Source organism: Daldinia decipiens (assembly GCF_022478715.1).
Source record: "Daldinia decipiens strain CBS 113046 unplaced genomic scaffold F4813scaffold_30, whole genome shotgun sequence".
NCBI classification, from domain to species: domain Eukaryota; kingdom Fungi; phylum Ascomycota; class Sordariomycetes; order Xylariales; family Hypoxylaceae; genus Daldinia; species Daldinia decipiens.
The window spans coordinates 128,456-151,157 of NW_026054573.1; the positions used below are offsets into that span (position 1 = coordinate 128,456).

Consider the following 22,702-nt stretch of genomic DNA (forward strand, 5'->3'; position numbering starts at 1 on the left):
TCCAGGTGTAAATATAAAGGCTTGATTGTTGCATATGTACCTAAACTACCTACCTAACCTAGGTACAATACCTATAACTACAGATTAATACCTAGGTAGGTAGGTAGGTAGGTATGTTTCAAGTCAGAAACACAGTCGCGGTAATAATTAATATTTATTAAAAGACTTTGTAAACCTGGTAAATTAATACCCGTTTAAACGTCTAGGTTAATTGGTTTGAGCAAAGACTCAATGTACTAATATAAACAAAACAATGAGGCACTTCTAATTAATATAGACGACATGAGATTACACTAGATCAAGCATCGCCAAGTCTAAAATATTTCCCCTTATTAGTCACGGTCAAGTATTTAAGCGTTTACTTTGATCGTTATTTTTCTCATTCAGCTATCTTCTTGATAGGATCATCATGTGATCACGTATCTCTTATTCTGTATCTCCCCGTTCTCACGATGCGGCATACGCCACGCGAGTAAATACACCGATGCAGGCTCAATAGAATCCTGTCATATTCATTCGCATGCAGCTCCAGCGCATCGACCTCGAAAAGTCAATAGGTGATCGCAAACGACGGGTGTGGTCGTCACAGTCTGTAGCTCCGTACAAGCGACGTGAGTTATGCGGAAACCGCCATTTCCCGCTGAGGACGGTCGCGACGGTAACTATCGCAGTAAAACTAGATGTGGTTGCGACTATATAGAGAATCCAGTTTCTCTAGGCGAATCGATTTTCGATTCCATGTTTTTGATATCTCGGCATAGATCTTATTTATCGATCTACATTCGAAACGACTCTATTACTGGTTTTCCGACTTCTGTGGGTTCTCATCCTCAGAGTCCGACTCGTGATCTGGAGACTTCAGTTTTGAGTGGGGTAGAACATCGAGCGTCTGCGACTTTCTAGAATTTGAACTATTGCGTTTGGCATCTTGACTGGTACGGCTCAGTGGCATATCACCGAAGGAATTCTGAGCCGTAGGCGTGTTGGCTTGACTGCCCCCGCGTTGGCCGTGGTAGTGTACGACCTGCGGAGGGGCCTGCCCGTGCTGGCCCAATAGATGCTGGGGATAGGGATCTAGATCCTTGCTAGAGGTCGAGAAGGTCGAGACGATCGGTTGGTGATAACCGTTCGTTGGGTTATTCCCCGCTGAAGCTGAAGCAGGCCCCGGTTGTGTGGCGTGTGTAGTCTGGGGTAGGGATGCTTGCCCGCTGGGCTCGGCTTGCGTTGGGGTGTCGGCGTCGTTAGAGGTTCCTAGGCCGGTGTCGAGCTGCCCAGTCAGGCTTGTCATGCCGCCTTCGATATCCCGAAGGAGTCGAACGTACTCTTCCGGTACCAGTCCGCTTTCCTGGGTCTTGGGGTCCTCCGCAACGAGCCATCCTTGGCCGTGCCTATATGACACCCAAATAATTTGGCCTTCGACCAGAGGCAGTTCGTTCTCGTTCTCCCTTTCGAAATCGAATAGCGCAACGGCCTTGCCGTGCATTTCCTCGTCTGGTGAGGTGATGGTGAATTGATAATCTCTCGAATACCTAGACTCGTCATATGGATGATGACCTGGAGATGAGCCAGTGCTTGAGGCGTCGGACTCGGACCTATATCCGGTATCGTTCTCGGCATAATTTCGTGGCGGCTGATCTGACGACGGCTGATACGCATTGATAGAATGCCGGCCTTGATCCGGCGGATACGTCACATATTCTCCGCCCGGACCGTTAGCCTCGGTGCCCTGGCTTACGTAGTACCTTTCGCTCCCGTTACCACTCGTTCCGACGTAGTAACCCCTACTAGAGTCTAGGCTCCCCGCACTAAGTATCGAGGAAGACGCGCCGCCATCCCTCGAGCCCCGGCCCTTATGATGCCCCGTAACAGCAGAGGTAGACTTGTGCTTTCGATGTCGCGAGCTAACGACAGGGCTCTGCAGGTCTTCGTCCTCGCTCCAAGGGGGCCCGTCGCCGAAATGGATCGGGGCAAGCTCACCACCCTTCCCGAGTCCACCGTCTGACGTCCAATCCCAACCGATCTTGCTTTCCCACGAGGCGGGCGGGTCCGAAAGTCGTCTCGTCTCGCTGGCGGGGGTGGTCATGCCGGAGGGCGGTCTCGAAGGCTCCGGCGGGGGGCCATAGTGCATCGGATGTGTGGGCGGGTAGGCGAAGTCTCGAACGGTGGTATATGATAGACTGGAGTGGAAGACAGGGAAGAGGAAGGAACCTGGCCGAGACCGCGACGGGACGGAGCCCGTCGAGTACTGCGACAGTCGGTTTTTGGAAGCGTGGGACATCGGTCGCGGTACGGCTGATCGGCGCGCGGGTGGGGAGGTTATTAATGGCGTTAAGGCCGGGTGGTTCGGATTCGTAGTATGCTGTTGCGGCGGAACTGCTGGAGGCGAAACGGCTGGGGATGAGTACGATGAGGACATGATTGCGGTCATCGAGGAAGGGAGACCGAGGTAGTCTTCATATGCGTACCCAGAAGAGAAGATATCTTATGTCGAAGTATCACGCGATACGTGACAACGTTTGCAATGTGTGCGGTCTCTTGAACAGCTGGACTGCACAGCAACCAGACTACACAGGCGTATACATCCACACACGGTGTGAATGCCGCCCAACAAACTCGACCCGCAAGTTGTTCCGCGATCTCGAATGGTCCTCAACGGGGAAAATCAGATAAGTCGGGAAGAACGATAGTATTAGCAATGTCTAAATCTTATAGGATATCCCAATTCGAAACAACTTCTTCACGACGGGGCGACAACAAAGGCGTGCAAGTTTTCGGCTACGTCTTCAAAGAAGCTAGTTGGACCTATCATGAGTCCAAATAGGGACTAGGATGCGAGGAACGGGGAGGTAACTGATATTGGCAGCTTAGCGCAATATTATATCACGTCTCGTCGTCGAATTAAGTGGGGTTTGTAGCGTCAATGTCTGCAGGAAGAGAGCGAGGTGGTGAAGAAAAAGAGTGTATCGCGAAGAAAATTGAGGGCGCTGGCGCAAGCGACGTTGTGTTAGAAAGAAGACTCGCGAACCCGAGTTCGAATTCAAAGCTGTAGCCCTAAGAGCCTTGCGAAGATGACTAGGGTCGACAGGAGGGTAGAAAGGGTAGGAAATTATTGGTAATAAGGTAAGGTTCAAGGTATGGGGAGGGTATTGTAGGGACGAACTGTGGAGATTTGGTGATTTGGTGCATTTGGTGAAGGGTGTAAAAAAGGTATCGGAGTGGAGATGCAAAAGAGAGGTAGTGTACCGCAGCAGCGGGAGGGTCCAAGGTTTGAGGACCAAGGTTTAAAGTTCAAGGACTTCTAGGTTCAATTGAGAATTGAGCGAACTAACAGGGCAGGAGGAGTGTGAAATAATTCTAGTGGAATAGCCTAGGACTGGTTGCCTGCTTAGCGGAGGTAGGTAGGTACTGTACTGACTGTACAATACGAAGTTACCGTACTACCTATGTATCATTATGTCAGGTAAGTACATACCTCCCTTAGAACGGAGACAAACACAACAAAGAATTGCCACAGAACAACCTAACATATGCAAGCAAAAAATAAAATAAATAATAATAGAGCACAGCAAAGGTTCAAGCATAATTTTATGCGCAAACTCACATACACACTGCAGTTAACAGCGTAGTAAATGCTTTTTTTCTTAGAAGAGCTTTGATCCCAAAGATGGCCGGAATTGGCCTCAATTAAGCGCGTGGTACAATACATACAGAGATCCTACTGGCTGGACCCTGTACTTTAGCGGCTCTTTGCCCTTGGTAACCACTCAGCGGGGTCTACCTGTGAAGGAGCGGCGCATACCTGAAATAGCGCCGGCGGTTGCTTGCCGACCGAGTAACATTGAACCCGAGTGACCGAGTCGCCTATGTACTTGTATAGGGATAGTGTAGGTAGGTAATGAATCAATATTTATAAATCGAGAAATACGTATGCTGTATTTAATCTCGTTGAAGGTTGCCTTTTATTTTTTTTTCTATTTTCTTATTTACTTACTCCGTTCTTCTTGTCCGTTTTTACTTTAAATAGTTATGGGTAGACGAGTAATATACTCAGCCGGTATTATCCTTATACACATATGCGTACGCATATGCGCCAGGTAAGAACTATAATGGTCCTACTAAGCAAGCGGTAACGCATTTATTCCCAAGATATACAGGTACACCAATAATGCCTAATAGCAAACGACCTAACAACATACATGTAGGTAGGTAGGCTCTGTTTGTAGGTACTTTATACCGCCACAAAAGTGTAAACTGTTTAACTAACGTTAACTAAGCATGTTTTCAGAATTGTTTATAGTCTTTTTAAATGCTTGCTTACATGTAGGTCTATACACTAACAATTGCCTTCAATGGAAACAAACTACAACAATATATCTATATGCAAATAATTGACCTTCTATTCCTATACTAACAAGGAAGAAGAAGAAAGCAGTATAGTCTATTGCGTCCCGTAATATTGACTGTAATGTTCCGCATAAGGGCGTAACATCAACTCCGTTCGACTGCAATCAAGTTGCATTCGCTGTGGCCTCTTGCAGCCCAATAACACTTTCATCTAGGTACATACTTTGGGCACGGTCCCGCGGCCCAGAGACTACCCCCAGAGACTGCTCCCTAGGTAATATGGTGTACACTAGTTGAACCCATCGTTAGCTCAATAGGTACATACTAGGTTAGAATACTCTCCCCCCTATTATGGTAATGTTTTGTTAGGAACGCTATAACGCAGACTTATAGAGCTATTTATTAGAAGATTTTACAGCTAGGTGCGCTGCCGAATCCGTATATAGGCTGCTTTGTGGTGCTTCTCTAGCGCTCACGCCTTGCAGTAACACCGCATATAATCCTGCGGACATGGTTGTCGAATGCGATAGACAGCCCGAAGAACCATGCATCTAGTCAATGGTGAAACAAAGGCGGCATGGTTGATTCGTGCCGCACACGTGACCCGTAGCCGATGCCTCAATCCGTCGTCGCCTACTGCTTGGACATGTAGGTCTGTACTCTCAACGTGCATATAGAACCTTTAGCCTGCGAAAAAGCGGTCTGATGTTAGGAATTATGATAAGAATGCTCGCAACAAATTCCTGTTTCGTCGAGGGACACAATGCAATGTAAGTCAGAAGAGAAACGAAGGCGGTAGGGATTTGTTAGGAGCTTGTGAACCAGATTACACGCATATCCCAGCAAACAAAAGGACGTTACATACATGTATACTTCGTGACGAAGAGGAGAGTAGGCTACAGAACGTATAATATTTTACATAGCAAGACCATGTAGGTAGTTAGTTGGGTACTAGTAAAACATCAAGACAAACAGATAGATTCCAAGTCCCCCCAACAGCATGTTTGAAATCTTACCCAGCGTCTATAAACCGATCCGGACTTGCTAAGTCCTGGTTGGATCGGATGTTGCATCGAACGGGAGGGAGAATTGGAGATGGTGTTTCTATTTCTGGTAACATCCCTTCCAACCTGTTCGACTTTGCTGGACTGCTACATATGCTACTATGCTATGTCGGGCGCCGACCCTACAGAAGTGGAGTCGAAGCTGCATCTAATACGATCATCTTATTGGACAATAGCTTCCCCACCGCAGTTGTTAAAAGGTCATTCTGTCGTTTGTTTCATGTTTTCTGCGTCTGCGTTGTCCAACCCCAAGAGACGCCAACTGCAAAGGTTGTACATATACAAGATACACGTAGTTGCTGTTTGTAAAGCAAATGCTTTAAGCCGGAACTGACCAGATATACTTACAATATAGCAGTTAACATATGTACGGGTTGGTCGATCTAAAGAAACTTTAATTAAGCCCTCAAACTGTTAATAGCAAATTATATAAAAGTACTTTCTAGAGGTAGTTACATGTACGTATGGCTAAGTACTTAATTTACATAAGCGGCTGACCAAGCGGTTAACCAGCCCCGCCATCAAATCGGTTCCACCTGGACTACTCGGGCCGGCTTTACTATCTAGCACGGATTAATGAATATACCGAATGACTTATGCACCGGGCAAGCGCATCCGGGCCACTTTGTTTTCACATTGCACTATTTGATGTCACCAACATTTTCTTGATTGAACATCAAAATTAAACATCAAACCAATCACTGCTTTTGATCACCAGCCTTTTGGCACGGCCGACTCAACGAGAGAGTTGTATTCTTCAGCAAGCCGCGTAAACCTCCACGTTAACGGTAAGTAAATCATCTAGATCGTTCATTTGCTACACGCGTAGTACATTTCTCGTTATGATGAAATTTGATATTGGAGCTGTCTGATTTTTCTATGGTGACATTCGATTATTACCTTACGCAACATTTTCTGATCTAATTGAGAAATATTCCCTCAACCTTATTTTATAATTGTGGGAATGATATTGAAATTGACACAATCATAGATTTGGTGCGACTTGATCTCCGATTCTCGACGAGCATGCGAATGCCATTGCTATCGGCTTAACTCGTGGAATTGAGCTGAACGCGACCTTGGGCGAAACAAGATGGAGGCAACCAATGGAACATCCGCACCCGCTCCCCCGGCTAACGGTGAGCGGGAGGACCCGGGGGGATTCAAGCTGAAGTTCTGCACAGTCTGTGCCAGCAACCAGAACAGGTATGAGGCTCCTCTTGGTTACAGTCATATCAAAAGTGCTAACACGATAAAGATCAATGGAAGCTCATCTTCGGTTGTCACAGGCTCACTACCCAGTCATCTCCTTTGGTACAGGATCTCTAGTTCGACTACCCGGACCTTCAATAACACAACCCAATGTCTACCAATTCAATAAGGTGTCATATGACGCCATGTATAAGGAACTCCACGAGAAAGATCCCCGGTTATATACAGCCAACGGCCTGCTCAATATGCTCGGTAGAAATAGACAAGTGAAGTGGGGTCCGGAGCGATGGCAAGATTGGCAGATAGGTATTCCTAGAACCGAGCACGCCTCGGACCGAGGAAGCGAAGGGACAGAAGGCGGCGTGGTAGATGTAGTAATCACCTGCGAAGAGAGATGCTGGGATGCCGTCATTGACGACCTTCTGAATAGAGGATCCCCTCTAAACAGGCCCGTTCATGTTATCAACGTCGATATCAAGGATAACCACGAGGAGGCTTCTATCGGCGGACGAGGCATTCTCGACCTTGCCGACTCGTTAAATAATGCTGCGAAGGAGGAGCGCGAGTCTATAGGACCTGCCGCGTTCGATATGGCGAGTGCAGCTAGCAGAGCCTCTTTTGATGAACGAGTACCAGAGATCATCGGGGAGTGGCAAGAGAGGTGGCCAAATCTGCCAGCGACGTGGACGTTGGCTTGGTTTTAAGATGGGAGATTTGTTTTGGTTTTTCTTTTTTGCAGTGATACCCAGGAATCGGATGATTTCATTTTGCGTGAACAACCGTAACCAGACAGATAAATATCTGGTTGCTTTTAGACGTCTGCGGAGGGATATGGAAACGGCATATTCAATGGACTAATGGATGAATAATATCTCAGTTATGACCAGAGATTATCATCTCTTCTAATTATGTGCTCTTCTAGTTATATGTGATTATGCCACCGGTAACAATCCGACTCCGTTCTTGTAAAGCGAAATTTCTCATCAATATACTTTGTATCTAAACTAGAACTTTTTGAGTATTCTATTGCCATGATATTATTGAATGATGACGAGTCTCATGCTAATATTCTCATAGCCTCAAGATGGCAGCAAGAAAGCTTTTATACATGAACGATAGACAAGAAGATTATACCTTAAACTTACATCGATATAACCATAGCCCGAAATTTGGTAATATAGGTAGGTACCTACATATACACTTTCCTCTTCACATAGTATTTCTTATTTTCCGTCTCTTGTTGCTCTGATGCTCTATAGGTATCACCTCAGCAATACCATCTGGCCGTATGCCCCTTTCCCGATTCCCATAGACACCAACAGCTCCGCCAATAGAATTTCGTGCTGCCAGCCCAGTCTTCTTCGATGCTCCTTGAATTAGAAATCTCACTCGTCTTTCGAGTTCCGCTATCCCCTCTCGTGTCATATCTCCCTGGTTTTCTTCGGCTTCGTCGTAAACCCCAATAGCATCCTCAGGGGCCGAGTCTGCCATTAAGTCCCTGCCTCTTTTCCGTTGGTTCCTGATCTCTTTATCTAGCTTCTCCCATAAAGCTAATTGTTTCCTGCAATCTTCTAATGTAATGGTTTCTCGTGCCTTGTCGATCTCTATAGTTTTATCCGAAATATCATGCTGTGCTTGCGGAGCTACCAATTGTCTATTATCTCGTCGCTCTGGAGGCCCCTGCGCCGGGAGGTTTTCCTCTGGCCCCTTCAGAGGCCACAATATGAGATAAATCCCACCATCGTCACCTTCAGCGTGGAGATAACCCTCCTCGATGAGAGAGACGTTGTTTTCTTCGATGCGACACTCCCTAACCATATCCGTCCAAATTGCCGGTCCAGATTGATTTCTTCTTATGCAGAAGATACACTTTTCGCCCTCTACTTCGTCTAAGTAGAAGTCTTCAAGAGAGTCCATCATGATTAATGTGTGGGATTTGAAGCTCCTCTTGATACAATCTTATTAGTTAAGTAACGGGTATTAGTTATATTGAGGGATGGTGCGCATACGTTTAACTTCTGCCCGAGAAGAGCAATGAGCTGGCTTAACTCGGACGTTGGTCTCTTTTTAGATGGGACATCTGTGACTTCAAGACGGCCGACATCGATTTGTTTACAGATATCCTCGACGAGGCTTGTCAAGGTTCCCACCGGGACTAAAACATTAAGGAACGACATTGTGTTCCTCGTCGTGATAGCATCTAATCTCAGATGCAGAAAGTAGACAATTGTTCCCCCCCCGAAATATCTTATTAAGGATGTTTTTTTTTCGGCTCGCACAATCTAAGGCTAGGAAACAGACCGCTACATTACTCTGCACAATTTTTTTTATTATGACGAATGCGTCGATGCGGCCAATAGCCAGCTAACAAACACCAAGCACCTCTCCACAACGATCTATGAATACGATGCTAAAAAGTAACCTGTAGATTAAATAGCCCCGACTCATTGAAGTAACTGATAACTCAATTTAGGCCTCATCATGATTTAAAGCAGTGACAGACTGATAGGAAAGCAATGTAAGTTAAAAAGGAATCTACATAGAGAACACATTGTATGTATGAGATGAACAATATGAAATATCCTGTCCTTGAGTTGTCGAGCTGTATGCTTTGTTTCGGTAATTAAACCAATCGAATTTTCCAATGGTCGCTTTTATTTAATGGAATTTGAGTACGAAGCGCGCGCGACGGGAGATGACCGGAGCCGTTTAAACCTAGCATGTCAACCGCCGGAGAATGAAAACCAATCAATCACCTGTATAAAGAGGTATGCATACCTAATGTATGTATTGACTTAAAGATACCGCGTGATATTCCGTACATTTGGGCCCGTTATACTAACAGAATACGGAATGAAGAGAAATCCATATATTTCTTTCCGGCCGATGGGGAAATCTAAAATTGTCAAGAACCCCACGAAGTGTATCGTCATTGGGGAAGGCGAACCGTCGATCTTCCTGCTCTCGATCTTCCCATCTCACTGGTGGCAGTCGAGACTCATGAGGCCGTGCCCAACGATCTCTTTTCATTTTTCTCATAAGACGAAAGGGGAAAGCGGACGGACTTCTAGAATTCCAATCGCAATCCTTAGCATCATCTAGGATCAAAACAGTAAAGAATTTAAAGTGGACGGCGCAGCATTATTTTCATCTTAAAAATGTGTACATGTGAACAATGTATCCCTTATACACCCTTGAGTACGCAGCCCCTGAAAAAGTACGGGAGAATGCATTTATGTATTGTACAATGGGTTATGTAAGATATATACATATGGACGCTGTTGCATTATTAACAGGAATATCAATGTAATGTACATGGACCTAAGATCGACAAAAGCTTATTTCAGCATACATACAACATAAGGATATTATACAATGCATTTACGTATATCTACTTACTTACATATATACCTACCTACCTATTTAATACGGATTATTCACGATTTTCCTGTACATTGTATGAAATCAGTTCACCTAAGTATGGTGAATAAAATGAGGCATGCTTTAAGCTATATTCTATAGAATCTTTAATGTATACCTGCCTTATATGTACCTACCTAGGTACTAGTGTACGATACCAAGCATCGCGCGTACGTAGATCCATGAATGTACCTAGATACTAGCCACGGCCTAAGTCACCATCTAGCCAACGTTTAGTCAGGAACCACCCGGGTCAAATACCTTAAACGTCCTAAATACGTCCCCGCCCCCTTTCTCGATTGGTCAAGCCCCCCCTGTCGCCCCTTGTCCTTCCCCATCTGCTTCAACCACACCTGGGCACTTTTTGAGGTTTCACTCAATTGCCACCACCAATTTTTTTTTAAAGTGTATTGCCATTTACCATTCACCATTCACCATTCACCATTCGCTTTCCCTCCTTCACGCGAATATCCAGGTACTCTTTTGTGCATGAGCCGTATCCGTTGTACCTGCAGGAGTCCCTGGAACATAATCTTTTTCTCCGCGTAGAGAATTTGAGACGCCCTGAGCCACTATTAACATACGTTCTCTTTGTTCTGGTTGATACACGGGGGTCACCTTTTACTTTTTCATTTTGCTTTCTTGCAAACTCGTTCGTTATCGAGAGGCTCTTCTCCCTTGCTTCAATCAATTTCTTTTCCATTCCCATAGGGCCTATTAGCACGTGGAATGAAGCTATAGCTAGTCTAGGTTCCCACCACAAACGCCGACCGCAAGAGACTTATTACAGTCTACCTAATTGCGCCTCGTTGCTTGTCGCACTTAAGATTGCCTTCCGCTTTAGACCAACTGCTCAGTTAAACTAAGCCTGGGTTACGTCTCCATCCCCACCGTCAGACAAGAAATTGTCGGAGTGTCGGTCTTTGTTATATCCATTACAACGCTGTCCCTCTTTTTATTTCTTTTTATACTTTTCTCAATTATTTCCCTGCATTTCCAAGATCCCGTCTTTGATCTCGGAACAGGGAAGGGATAGAGAATTGCTGAAAAGTTGAATTGCCGTAGTACAGCAAACCCCCCAAATTCGAGACTGGTATTCGATTGGGTCGAAAGCCGAAAGCTGAGAATCAATCAAGGAATCAAGGAATCAAGGAGGAAGCTAGCTAGATTGGATCAGATCTGACTAGGCTGGGCTGGACTTGAGACATCTGCCGCCGCCTCAATTCCTCCTTTTTTCGTGTGGCGCGCGCATTCTCTTCCTTCCGCCCTCGATCGTTGATGACAGCGGCCGCTAATTCCGTATACCAAAATTACACTCGCCATGAATACCCGAAATGCGCCGCTTTCACCTGTCTCTGTAGGCGCTGGAAGCGAATGGTCCGGTATTTCCAAATATCCGAATAACGACGGCGACGGCCCTTATCCTGACAATCGAGGTCCTGTCTCCCCTCCGGACTCCAATAGCTCCAACGGGAATATGAATGGCTTCCCTCCCGGCCCTAGGAGCGTCGGCGGTCCCTCGCCGCCGCCTTCGGTCGGACGCTCTAGTACTTATGCTAGGAGCGAGAGTGGGAGAAGTATCCACGATGAAAACACTGAGGCAGTCTTAGGAGAACACTACATCGCCCTCAAGAGGTACCTGACCTCAACCTCTAAGGATGGCAGAGCAGGTCCACCCCCTAACAAGGCACGCGACAAGTTATTGCGCCTATCGTCTGTTCAGTTTCTCGAGCTATCTACCGATGTCTTCGACGAGTTAATGCGACGGCAAGCCTATAGTCGAAGACCCCCCAATGCGCCTCCCAATGTTGGTCCTCCATCTTACTTGCTACCCGAAAATATGTTCCATCCCAAGCGCAACCAAGCACGTCAGAAGTTATCGACCCTAGGTCCGCCGAGATTTAGGGATCTCGCGACAGATGTCTTCTGCGAATTAGAAAGGCGAATTCCCCGATTTATCGCTGGCGATGTCCCCCGGATGAGCAATCCTGGACTACCGTCGAGTCGAGCTGGTACCCCCATAAGCGGCATGGGTCCTAGGGGACCAAACGGTATGCGGAGACCATCAGATGCGAGTTCTATTCGCTCCGCCGCCCCTAGGATCAATGGCGAATACCCTGTACCGCCGTCTCCCGGTCTATCGAACGGTGGTTTTGATCGACCGCTCCCAAAACAATTTCAAAGCAATACAATTGTACCCAATAAGAGTACGATGGTTGAGGAAGACGATGACATGGTCGGATCGAACGACGAAGAAGTTGATGCTTTCAGGTCGCAAAATCGAGACAGTAAAAGGAGCATCGGCACAAATGGCGGCGCATCCGAGGCAAGTGTTGAAAGTTCTGGTTCGGAGTACCACAGCTGCTAACTCGTGTTTCACAGGTCGACAAAAGGTTAATAGATGACTACCAAAACCAAGTACGAGAGCTTCGGGACAAGATAGATAGCATGGAAGACCAACTCAAGAAGAAAGACGATGACCTGGCTCAATTCATGAATGGTGAACGGTCCCGTACATCAGCTTCGAACTTGGAAAAAAAGGAATGGGAAGACATGCGGACAGACCTCGAGAGCAAGCTCGCCGAAGCACAAACACTAAACGACTCGTTACGGGACGAAATCGAGAGGATGAGGGATGACCACGTCATGGAGACACGAAAGCTAAGAGAGGAGATCGAAGGCGCCCAGAAGAACAGCAGGGGTACCGGAGGAGATTCCGATGTCACGAGAGAAAACGAAGAGTTGCGTATGGCTCTCGAAGAGCAGCAGCAAGTAACAGAGAATGTCCGACGCGAGGCCCGGCAGTTCCTCGACGAAATGAAGGTTCTCTCGCAGCAGCACAGCCCCTCCTGGGAGAGGCAGGCCGAGCTGGAGAAGATTGTTGAGCAACTGGAACAGGAAGTCAGAGAGTGGCGGAACCGCTACGCGCGCACAAAGACGCAGCTCAGGAGCATGCGTGCCTCGTCGATGGGGCTGACGATCGAGCAGGATGTCGCCAAATACGTGCGAGAAAAGGGCTTCACGGAAGAGAATGGTCTCGTCAAAGATGTGCACGTCACTAAATTCCAAATCGCCATTGACGAATTATTGCAAAGGGCGAGAACGGATACCCCGGACAAGGTTATCGATTCTATGAAGGCGGTTATTGTCGGTGTCCGACGTATCACGAAGGACATTGACGAGTCACGGCCTAGCGATGGAGAAGTTGCCCAGCAGCGACAAAAGCTCAAGAGCCGAGTATCCGCCACGGCCAACAATTTGATCACCGCTTCCAAGAACTTTGCATCCGGAGCAGGAATTTCGCCCGTCTCTCTGCTAGACGCGGCCGCCTCTCATCTTGTTGCTGCTCTCGTCGAACTGCTGCGAACAGCCAAAATACGTGCTACGCCCGCTGGTGAGTTAGAAGATGACGATGATGGCACGGTTACGCCGGTAGAGTCGACCGGGTTCTTCTCGAACCGCACCACTACAACACAGCAAGATGCATTCTTGAAATCGCAAGAATCGCCTCTTGTGCCGCCCCCGCCGTTTCAAGGTCTCCGCGCCGGAATGCGTGATAGCGCCAACTCTTCGGCTTACAGCCCTATGAGTTCGCCACGAGGGTCCGGCGATCAATACGGCTCTAGGAACGGCGGTGTCAGCGGTATGGCGTACATGGGACTAAATAAGCTACCTTCGCCTCCCAACGGCCAACGAGACAATACGAATGAAGAGCTGAAAATATATCTCGAAGACCAGAGGGAAATTATGGTCCAGACAATTCAAGGTCTAGTCGGTTCTATCCGTGGTGATGCATCTATCCAGCAGATATCCGAGGAGATCACGTCGATTACCGATGTTGTTGGCAAAGTAGTTGCTGAGACAGAAGCAAGCGGCAACGGTGGCGATATGACCGACCGCTTGGCTGCCTGTCGCCAACGGCTGCTCGAAGCCGGCGACCGAGGCAAGGAACTCGCAGCTCGTGGCCTTGGAGAAAATGACCGGGACTGGCGCATGTGGACTCAGACGTTACCACCTATCGCCTTTGAGATTGTACGCGAAACGAAAGAGTTGGTCCAGCGAATTGACCGTCTAGTCATGTCCCCGACGGCGGATGATTTCTCGTAGAAGCGCCTGAAACAAAAGAAGTTAGCGCCATCATCATTACATCTATTTCGTTGACTTTAGAGTCTTCATTGATTATTCGAGCTTTTTTTCGATTCTTTTTTTTGTTCTCACCAGGCCTCGATGAGATACCCCATGAGCTGTTCTTGCTTTGACGGATCGTATAGAGCTGTCTGGGTTCAGCTCAATTTTTTATTTATACTTATGGAACCCTGGAAACGGGTGGTTTGAGTCGATACGACGGCGCATTTCCCCTAAACACACGTAACTTTAATCGATTCCCATTAACGCCTCACTCTTCATCGACAACGCGGAGCAAGTAAGCTAGAATCGGATGGAAATTGTGTCCTCTCTTCATTTTTACTTTACAACTAATGTTGTCGTTCTCGTTTATGTGGCAAATGGACGGGGAATAGTGTTACTGGCGGGGAGGCAAGATGTAGTGGGCGACCCCCGCGTACAAGATGACTTGACGAGTCTTTTTTTACTGATGAGTCTGAAGTGGCTTCTCTTGCGCGGGGCTGGGCCGGGCCATCATGGGGGTGGTGGGTGGTAGTCATGCGAACAGATGACGATTACGGATGAGAACAAAGCTGGCATATTGTAGCATAGATATCGAGCAGTATTAGAGGGTCTCGATGGGATTACCGAGTCAATTAACTACAGAATTTTATTTCGTTGATAAGAATACGAGTTTGTGTGAATGAAGGGTAGGAATGTATTGTATGGTCTAAGATGGTTTTAAGGTATTGATGAACAGGTCTATTTCGAACGTACCTGGCCTTCATCTCATCTTCTTCAAAGACCTGTCTCTGTCATTTGGACATTAAAACAACCATATCCTCTTCCATGATGTTTCGTTATTTTATGTATCAACGTTGAACATTGTCGTCTTCAGTCATAACCTAATGCTAGCCAACTTCTAATCTCTAGATTTACTAGTCGTATCATCCTTACTCTTAAATGCCGAAGTATCCCTCGAGGATGTCGGCGTTCTGCGAGGACGTCCCGGCATAAGCGGATGTGGTGCAAGCCACTCCCGTCTATCTTCCCTCCTTCCGCGAGACATTGACTCAGCACGGAAGGGTCGTTGTCCTGGTTCGGTATTCCGTCGATTTCGCGCCGACGCTGATGATAGAGGCGGCGATGGAGATTCCGGCATGTAAGTTAAAGGGGTGGGTGAAGAGGGTGAAGAGGGTTCAGTATAGAATTTGGCGTTACCGTCCACTCGGGCTAAAGGTAGCTCCCCTTTTGATCCCGGACGCCCTTGGATGGGGAGAGGCGGAGTCTGAGAGCTTTCATCGTTCTCTTGCTGTGGTATCGACGCGCTCGACGCAACTGCTGATACTGTTATGCTCCTCGTACGGCGCTGCTCTAACGCGGACTCCCGCCGTGCTAACCCTTGGTATAAGATCGGAACAAGCTCCGCCCAACGTGCCCGGCACTCCTCGGCGCTCCTCCTCGTCCATACCATCTTTGCAACGTCGTCCCAATGGCTCACGCCATATCGCGCTACCGCTTGCTTCAGAATCCTATCTTCGATCTGGGACCAACGAGACGATGACTGCTGTGGGCTGGGCTCCGGTTCCGGCGATGCCTCTTCGGGCAGTTTTGCAGACATTTCCTTTTGTTTGGAGGGGACATGTACGTAGGTAGGTAGGTAGGTAGGTAGGTAGGTAGGCAAACCGATAGGCAAATCTTAACAGGAAGATAGATGGATAGATGACCAGGTCAACTTCTTCCAGGGGCGCTCTTTTTGTACTCAACACTCAACGAGTTGCCGTCAAAGCCTCCCGCTGTTTCACTTTGCGCGGAAAAGGGGACGTAAACGTGATGATGTCAAGGGGGAAAGGAGCAAGCTTGTTTCCAAACGAACAGACCAGGATTCGGCCCGAGACCCGGCTTCTGCAAAAGCTTAAGCTCCAAAAGCTTGGTCCCTATACGCATATCTGTTGCCGTAGATGTGTTAGAGAATTTGGTGGTCCTCGCTCTTAAGGTTTACCTTTGTGCCGGGTATAATCTTGGCGTGGTGCTGACCAGAGCACACCCGGTATGCGAGTGCACCGTTTATTGGCGGGTACGTTTGATAGATATGATTTAGTGTAGTACCGAGTGCCAACTTTCATATATGTCGACGGGACCGATCGTCAAGTAAAAAAAAAAAATTTCGCGTGAGGAGTCTATATATAAGTTAAATACAATAGTTATATGGCCATTGTACAAAACTAGTTGACCCTTCCTCGACTGCTTTGTATGTACTCCTATAAGGGCGACGCGCGGCGCTTTGTTGGCTTTCTAGTACCGGGTGTCTTCCTAAATAATCTTGCTCTTGTCTTATGGCGACGATGAGGGTAGTGTTTCCTTCTATATATGATGGCCACCGCGCGAAAGCTATTGAAACACTAAAATATGTTAGACTAGGTAATCACGTAAAGCATTGGAGGTAAACATAGGCACATACCCTAGCTTCTTAACTATGGTAGAGCTTGTCCAGGTGTAACGCGAAGCAATGAAACTTCAGTCTATTTAGACGTATGAGTATATGTCTTTTATGAAATAGCAGAATGCTAATTCTGGGAGAACTCAACTAATTGTAACAAAAGGGGTTTAACTGTATATATGGTCCCTCTCGTACTTGATAAATTAATAGTTATTTCAGCTCGCATCGCTATAGCTGAAGCTTGTTGAGTGAGTAGTAGGAGTATTGAAGTTGTAGTTATAACTAGAGAGAATGTTTACCTATAACTATAGTTTGGTGATCGGCTTCGCAGGAAGCCAGTAAGGACCATAGGTACTATAATCATTCAACAGGTAGCTTTGTAGGTTTGTGGTGCCTTTGGAGTATCTTACGAGGCTGTAATTAGTTAGATTTTGCCAATACCTCCTTACAGGTACCTTCTAATATAGAGTGTCAACATCTTTCAAGGTTTAATATTGTACCTAACAGCAGAACGGTCTACACGCTTGTAGCTATCTCCTGGAATGTCATATATCCCTTGGTTTCTCCGGCAAATACCAACAAGCCAAGATGCCCGTTACAGGGCTGGCATATATCTGAAACTATACTAATCACGGCTCTTGCTGTTCTTTATTTGCCTAGCCATGGAGATGCATTCTAAATTGTACTATGATTCGCTGGCCACTCTAGTGTAAAGCTATCTCAACCCCTAAGCCCCCAACGGTGGAATTTGTATATGCTAGTGCTAATCTCAATCAAGAATTATGGCGTTTTGATAGACCAATAAAGGGTTGTCTCGCTTGGGTTAACTAGTAGTAGGCTAGTAATACAGTATACCATGTCGTATAAATACGGTATCGTCACACTCCAGATTGTTGCCGCTTCCGGGGATGTCTTCTTTTATATGCCTGCGGCTCCTATATGAGATCAACTTAGATTGAAGGATTGTTTATACGCCCGAAAACAACTTTAGATTAATACATGATATTGTCAAGTTTCCATTAGCTACATCTAGCTTAGGCGTCAATTACACCACCTATGACAAGCTCGTAAAATTGTCTACTACTTCAGCCGTACGCCACTTCGCTCCTTGGGCACGTTGGGGGAAATACGCACATATGAAATTGGAGTATTATATAGGTAGGTATGTAGGTAGGTACCTCTAAACTAGAAAGAAATAGAAAGAACAAAATTCCATCAACACTCGTACATACACTCGTACACACACGCTAAGTTAGACGCTTCGTCTTCAAGGTAGGGGATCATGTTATCTAACATCGTAACATCGTGTTTCTGCAGGGAGAAAATATTGGATAGTTATCTTGATCTTTACCTTCAGCTGACAGGGGCCTGCATATCGTCTTCCAATCCATGACCCTAGTTTCAGCCGCAAAACAGTCCGCCATTGCATTTTGTAACCTAGTGATATGCCGCAACTACGAAGTCTGGCCGTGGCACTTTATCTCGTTTGATGTGGTCTCGAGAGGACCAAAGCGTTCCGGGCGGATCCTCTTCGTCCCGCAAATGTCGCCAGTTGCAGTTGTCCTTCTCTTGGCATAGATCAATGGACTTGGGACTTCCCTGGTTTAGAGGCCTACTAAGGTAGTTTGGCGTTTTGCTGCACATATGACTTGTCGTGGGCACTTTCAGCTGCAGGCGTCCTATTACCCTTACGCCTGTCAGTTAATGAAATATCTGTTTCGCTTATGGCTTATTGGTAGACGGGCGAGTCACAGCCCACACGAGGTGCCTTTCGTTCGTAAAAAACCATACAGGGTCTGATGGGTACATACGGGGTAGACAGTCCCTCTCCTGGGTCGTTGATCTTTCTAGCTTTCTTTCCGTAGTGACCGTCTTGCCGTTCATAAAACTCTGCGACGTGGTTCTCTTTTAATCATTACCCCTTTGTGTGCTATGATGGAGCAACCGCAGTCGAAGTACTCGAACCAGCGAGTTCCTGGAAAGGAGCATATTCCCCTTTACCCTAAAGGATTCGTTGCCATCCGCATTATTCAGCTGATTTTCAGCATTATATGTTTGGGGTTAAGTGCTTTCGGCATCGTCTATCTCGTTTTTGCAGGAGATGCCCTGACGCTTTTTACCGTATGTGAACCTCGTGGACCTCAACAGTCAACAATTCGGACCGATATTAAGAAGAAACTGACGAGATAACTAGTCCATTGCGACCATCATCACTAGTATATATTGTCTCGTCGCCCATTTCGGTCCCGCGAAGGCGTACAACTACTGGGCAATACTCGGCTTGGATATATTCCTTGTTATCTTCTGGCTAATTTCATTTGCCATCCTTGCTGCCCAAGTCGCCTCCGCGTTCGCTTCTTACCACTCATATAGCGACTACTATGGCGGATACTACGACTTCAGCGAGTACGATGCTGCAATCGACACGTATGGCGGTTGCTTAGCTGGAGCAGCAGGTTTAGGTGGAGTAGAATTGTAAGTCATTATATGGAGGCTTCTCGCTATATTTACGCGACCCTAACATCATTCAGTCTTCTCTACATCATCTCACTATCGATTCATGGTGTCATGCTACACCGACACCGAAAGGCTGGTCTCAAGTGCATGCCCATTCACGGGACTCCCGGTGGTACAGGTGCCGGCGTTGAACTATCGGCCGGCGGAGAGAAATTTCAGATGCAGCCTCAACCTGCGCATGTCTATCAAGAACCCAACCCTATGGCTGGACATCCTCCGCCCCCCCAGGGGTACTATCCACCGCAGTCGCCGTCGCCGCTCTCCTCTCAACCCACCGGCGGCACCTATGTTCAGCCCCAGCAGATGGGAAACCCCGGCCAGCCTATCTACGAGGTTCCTGGTCAAGCCCAACAATATCACGCCCCCTAGTAACCGAGGGCACATGGGTGGAGGGGAATGAATGAACCGTTTTCGAATGAAGTTGTACGGTAGCTAGCAAGCCATATATTTCATTCCATATAAGCTAAGAGGTAGTTTGATTTAGCAGAGCGCAAACTCGGAAAATACACAAGTTTCTATTATATTTAGAATCGGCTAGGTTAGGCTTTGGGAATTCTCGATGCGCATCTATAAATTGCACGCCGAAACGGAAAAGTGAATTTGACTTTGACTTTGTAAATTCCCTGTACTTTGTGTGTGTTGTTAAAAGAAACGTGGTTTCGGGAGTGCTGCTTGCGACCTCTGGAATGCATTCTTTCACCTGTATTACTGAAAGCGGGAATATTCATACGGAAGCATCCAATCATGTCCCAAGGATTCCAATTGTTGTCTAAGACCATTATACCGAGTTCGTCTTTGTCCGTCTAATAACTTTTCTGAGAGCCCTTGATTTTGGGCGTCTTTTTAATCACCATCTCTCATAAACCTCTACCCTCTTCTAGTCAAATCTTGCTTGAGTCATCGTTTAACTTAAAGGGGTTCTACTCCATACTCTTATACACTATACATTATTACATTATTACATACTGAAGAGATCAACATAGCATAAGACTTAAACATTGTTCTGTGTACGGACTTAACATGTCGGGAAAACTAGACGGAGATAAGGGCAAGGGCAAGGGAACAGTGCAAGGGAGGCGCAGAGCGCTCTATACTCCACGAGACACGGATGTCAGAGAGTACCCGAAAAATGTCTTTGAATATGTAGTTCACGGGATATTCGGGGACCCTGACCACAAATGGGGACCCTTTGCTAGGCATGTTAGAGCGGCTAAGAAGGAAGGTCGTTGGAATGAGTGGAGGCTTCGTGATATCGTGAAAGAGGAACCTGAGGATTCGGGCGATGAATCAGATGATAATCACAGGAGGCGAGCCAGAACTTCACGAAAAGCCTCGCAGAAATATAAAATAGCCGACGAGCTAAGACACGATAGTCGTCCTGCACATATCGACTTCGAACAGCTTCTCGGTCGCATAGCCCACCCTGGTGATTACGATGACGACTTCTATAAGACGCACTACGCCAACCTGTACAACAAAACAGTCGAGTTCGCGACTAAGTGGTTCGACGGAAATGTGAACTTGGACAACTTCAGCCACCCGGCCCAGATCTGGACTGCTAATCTGACGGAGCAATTTGCTGAATACACCCGCCTGGTTGCACACGAGGATCGAGGAAACGGCGGATGGCCCATCATATTAAATGATGCGACGCAGCGGAAATGGCTTATTGTTGGCATCCTCGGCCAGGTTATGGAGAAGAAGATTTTCAGTGAGCTGCTGTTCGGCGCGGATGAAGACACCGCAGAGGAATTAGAGAGACTTGACTTTAAGTGGATGGAAAAAGAAGGTAGGTTCTTAAAGCCCGGGGAATTCTCCTCAACTCGACGAGAGAAATCATGATTTGCTGACACACTTTCACATAGGCTACGACCGTAAGATCGCTCGTGCTATCACTGCGAGGTATGGTGTAGAAGGAGGATTGCTCCCAGCAGACTTCTGGCCCACGGTCGACGAGCTGACGGCCAAGACCATGAATATTTTCCTACCGTTCTTGAACGTATTCAAGGAAGTTCTTCCGGGACAGATAAGCACATGGTACTCGAAGACGATATTCCTGCAAGAATTGCACACATTGATTTCGTACGCGGGTATGATCCAAGTCTGCATGGCCATCTCCCCTTCTATTTTCCATTTCCTCTCCGCCACGCCCGGCGCCCGCATGGACTACGGGCAGGAGCAGCAGGCCGATGTGCAGCTGTACCGTGAATCCAAGGAGCTGTACGAGGGAGAGGATAGAGTCTGGAACGAATACGTCGACGCCGCCGTGAAGGGCTCCCGGGTCAACAGGCGCGTTCAGCAGCCAATCCAGATACCCCAGAACGAAAACGAACGCCGCGTCATGGAGTACCACAGGATCCGCGGTGCCAAGGTCAAGTTCGCAGTGTTCCCCAAGGTCACGCGCTACAGGCCTTATAACAAGGGCAAAGGCACCACTGAAGCCCTTCTCGATTATGATCCTAAAGACGACGCCTGGACGGACGAGAAGAATGAAATCGAAGGCCAGAGCATTGTTGATATCTCAAACTGCATGGTTGTTTACTACCAGGGCTTGATTTACCCAGAGGAAGACTACGTCGAGGCGATAACCTTGGATGAGCATTTGAATACGCTTCTCTGGCAGCCGAACGGTCTGTACGGACTGCTTGAGGCAGGCTTCTTGACTCTGTTCGGCGCGTCCAGAAGGGCGTTCTGGCATGTTTTGGTGGTCGGCGGGTTCCTCTGGGGTATTTTTTCGGTCTATAAGGGGTTCGACTACATTAAATACCTCGTCAACTACTGGCTCATCCCTCTCGTCTGGCTTTCTTTCTGCACGTATTTCCTCGCCAAACCTCACATAGAACAAGGAAACTGGAGGAAGGGCGGTCTTATTATTGGCGCGTGGGTGTCGTTCGTATACCTCATCGGCGCTTATTATACTTACACGGGTGTTGAGCCCCCGCCGCGTGACTCGAGGGTAGGCTGGGACTTCTTTGGAGGTCAAATCAACGAGACCATTGGCGACAGACTTAGAGATTTATTGAAGCAACGGGAGGTTGAAGCACTATAGAAGAACGTATGAGCTAGTGGAGGGACGGGGAGTCGTGGGTCTCGGTGATTGGTGGTGGTTATAGAACGGCGATAGAGTGATGACGGAGGTTATTACGGGGGTGGCTACGGTGGTGCGCACGGTTTGGTGTCCGGTTTGGTATTATTATTTATTGCTTTAGTTCGTTAATGGTATCTTTGCTTTGTCTTTTTCTGTATTAATATTGTATCCGCAATCAGGAGATCATCAATTAACTAAGTAGATTAAGTCGTCGGCTGGGAAGAAAATGAATAAATGAATGGCAACATTCTAGATTACACCAGGAGTTCTACAAAGCTTACAATACTTGGCATTGTCTGGGGAATGTCGTGGACATACCGTACAACTGCCGAGAGGAGGTTGGGGAAGTTAGATATGTTCATATATAGAGTACCCCGTACCCCTTGTCCATGTGGGCCATCGTTGCTATCTCCGCACATTTACTATGGTAATCCTTAAACATCATACGGTAGGGATCGAAGATAAAAGAGGATTAGGCCTATTAATTGTATGTTTTCTTAACTCTTAATCCTA

The 22,702-nt window shown here is 47.1% G+C and overlaps 7 protein-coding genes across 7 annotated transcripts; 4 read left to right on the forward strand and 3 right to left on the reverse strand.

Annotated features, from left to right (window-relative positions):
- Window positions 1-796: 796 nt before the first annotated feature.
- Window positions 797-2,278, reverse strand: F4813DRAFT_382076 (uncharacterized protein; the record flags this gene model as incomplete). Its single annotated transcript, XM_049245754.1, has 1 exon — window positions 797-2,278. The coding sequence occupies one exon, from the start codon at window positions 2,276-2,278 to the stop codon at window positions 797-799; it is 1,482 nt and encodes a 493-aa protein (XP_049097281.1).
- A 4,223-nt stretch (window positions 2,279-6,501) lies between these two features.
- F4813DRAFT_382077 (RNA polymerase II subunit A C-terminal domain phosphatase SSU72) lies at window positions 6,502-7,324 on the forward strand (the record flags this gene model as incomplete). Its single annotated transcript, XM_049245755.1, has 2 exons — window positions 6,502-6,614; window positions 6,667-7,324. 2 exons carry the CDS (start codon window positions 6,502-6,504, stop codon window positions 7,322-7,324), a joined length of 771 nt encoding a protein of 256 aa, XP_049097282.1.
- A 326-nt stretch (window positions 7,325-7,650) lies between these two features.
- F4813DRAFT_179098 (uncharacterized protein) lies at window positions 7,651-8,957 on the reverse strand. The gene is made up of 2 exons (XM_049239291.1): window positions 8,630-8,957; window positions 7,651-8,567 (listed from the first exon to the last, which is right to left on the reverse strand). Exons 1-2 carry the CDS (start codon window positions 8,795-8,797, stop codon window positions 7,830-7,832), a joined length of 906 nt encoding a protein of 301 aa, XP_049097283.1. The 5' UTR covers window positions 8,798-8,957; the 3' UTR covers window positions 7,651-7,829.
- A 2,098-nt stretch (window positions 8,958-11,055) lies between these two features.
- Window positions 11,056-14,313, forward strand: F4813DRAFT_179113 (uncharacterized protein). Its single transcript, XM_049239292.1, has 2 exons — window positions 11,056-12,366; window positions 12,423-14,313. The coding sequence occupies exons 1-2, from the start codon at window positions 11,362-11,364 to the stop codon at window positions 14,145-14,147; spliced, it is 2,730 nt and encodes a 909-aa protein (XP_049097284.1). The 5' UTR covers window positions 11,056-11,361; the 3' UTR covers window positions 14,148-14,313.
- A 753-nt stretch (window positions 14,314-15,066) lies between these two features.
- F4813DRAFT_391742 (uncharacterized protein) lies at window positions 15,067-15,765 on the reverse strand (the record flags this gene model as incomplete). Its single annotated transcript, XM_049247199.1, has 1 exon — window positions 15,067-15,765. The coding sequence occupies one exon, from the start codon at window positions 15,763-15,765 to the stop codon at window positions 15,067-15,069; it is 699 nt and encodes a 232-aa protein (XP_049097285.1).
- Window positions 15,766-18,372: 2,607 nt separating this feature from the next.
- On the forward strand, window positions 18,373-19,555 carry F4813DRAFT_179188 (uncharacterized protein). The gene is made up of 3 exons (XM_049239293.1): window positions 18,373-18,705; window positions 18,779-19,059; window positions 19,116-19,555. The coding sequence occupies exons 1-3, from the start codon at window positions 18,517-18,519 to the stop codon at window positions 19,468-19,470; spliced, it is 825 nt and encodes a 274-aa protein (XP_049097286.1). The 5' UTR covers window positions 18,373-18,516; the 3' UTR covers window positions 19,471-19,555.
- A 400-nt stretch (window positions 19,556-19,955) lies between these two features.
- F4813DRAFT_367528 (uncharacterized protein) lies at window positions 19,956-22,534 on the forward strand. The gene is made up of 2 exons (XM_049244187.1): window positions 19,956-20,890; window positions 20,967-22,534. The coding sequence occupies exons 1-2, from the start codon at window positions 20,122-20,124 to the stop codon at window positions 22,148-22,150; spliced, it is 1,953 nt and encodes a 650-aa protein (XP_049097287.1). The 5' UTR covers window positions 19,956-20,121; the 3' UTR covers window positions 22,151-22,534.
- Window positions 22,535-22,702: the final 168 nt, after the last annotated feature.

Bases quoted from the DNA above. Each gene is read 5' to 3' on its own strand.
- F4813DRAFT_179098 (XM_049239291.1), bottom strand. From the start codon at position 8,797: ATGTCGTTCCTTAATGTTTTAGTCCCGGTGGGAACCTTGACAAGCCTC. The intron at 8,568-8,629 runs GTATGCGCACCA...GATTGTATCAAG, and splicing joins TTCTCGGGCAGAAGTTAAAC to AGGAGCTTCAAATCCCACAC.
- F4813DRAFT_179188 (XM_049239293.1), top strand. From the start codon at position 18,517: ATGATGGAGCAACCGCAGTCGAAGTACTCGAACCAGCGAGTTCCTGGA. The intron at 18,706-18,778 runs GTATGTGAACCT...CGAGATAACTAG, and splicing joins ATGCCCTGACGCTTTTTACC to TCCATTGCGACCATCATCAC. The intron at 19,060-19,115 runs GTAAGTCATTAT...AACATCATTCAG, and splicing joins GGTTTAGGTGGAGTAGAATT to TCTTCTCTACATCATCTCAC.
- F4813DRAFT_179113 (XM_049239292.1), top strand. From the start codon at position 11,362: ATGAATACCCGAAATGCGCCGCTTTCACCTGTCTCTGTAGGCGCTGGA. The intron at 12,367-12,422 runs GCAAGTGTTGAA...CGTGTTTCACAG, and splicing joins CAAATGGCGGCGCATCCGAG to GTCGACAAAAGGTTAATAGA.
- F4813DRAFT_367528 (XM_049244187.1), top strand. From the start codon at position 20,122: ATGTCGGGAAAACTAGACGGAGATAAGGGCAAGGGCAAGGGAACAGTG. The intron at 20,891-20,966 runs GTAGGTTCTTAA...ACTTTCACATAG, and splicing joins TAAGTGGATGGAAAAAGAAG to GCTACGACCGTAAGATCGCT.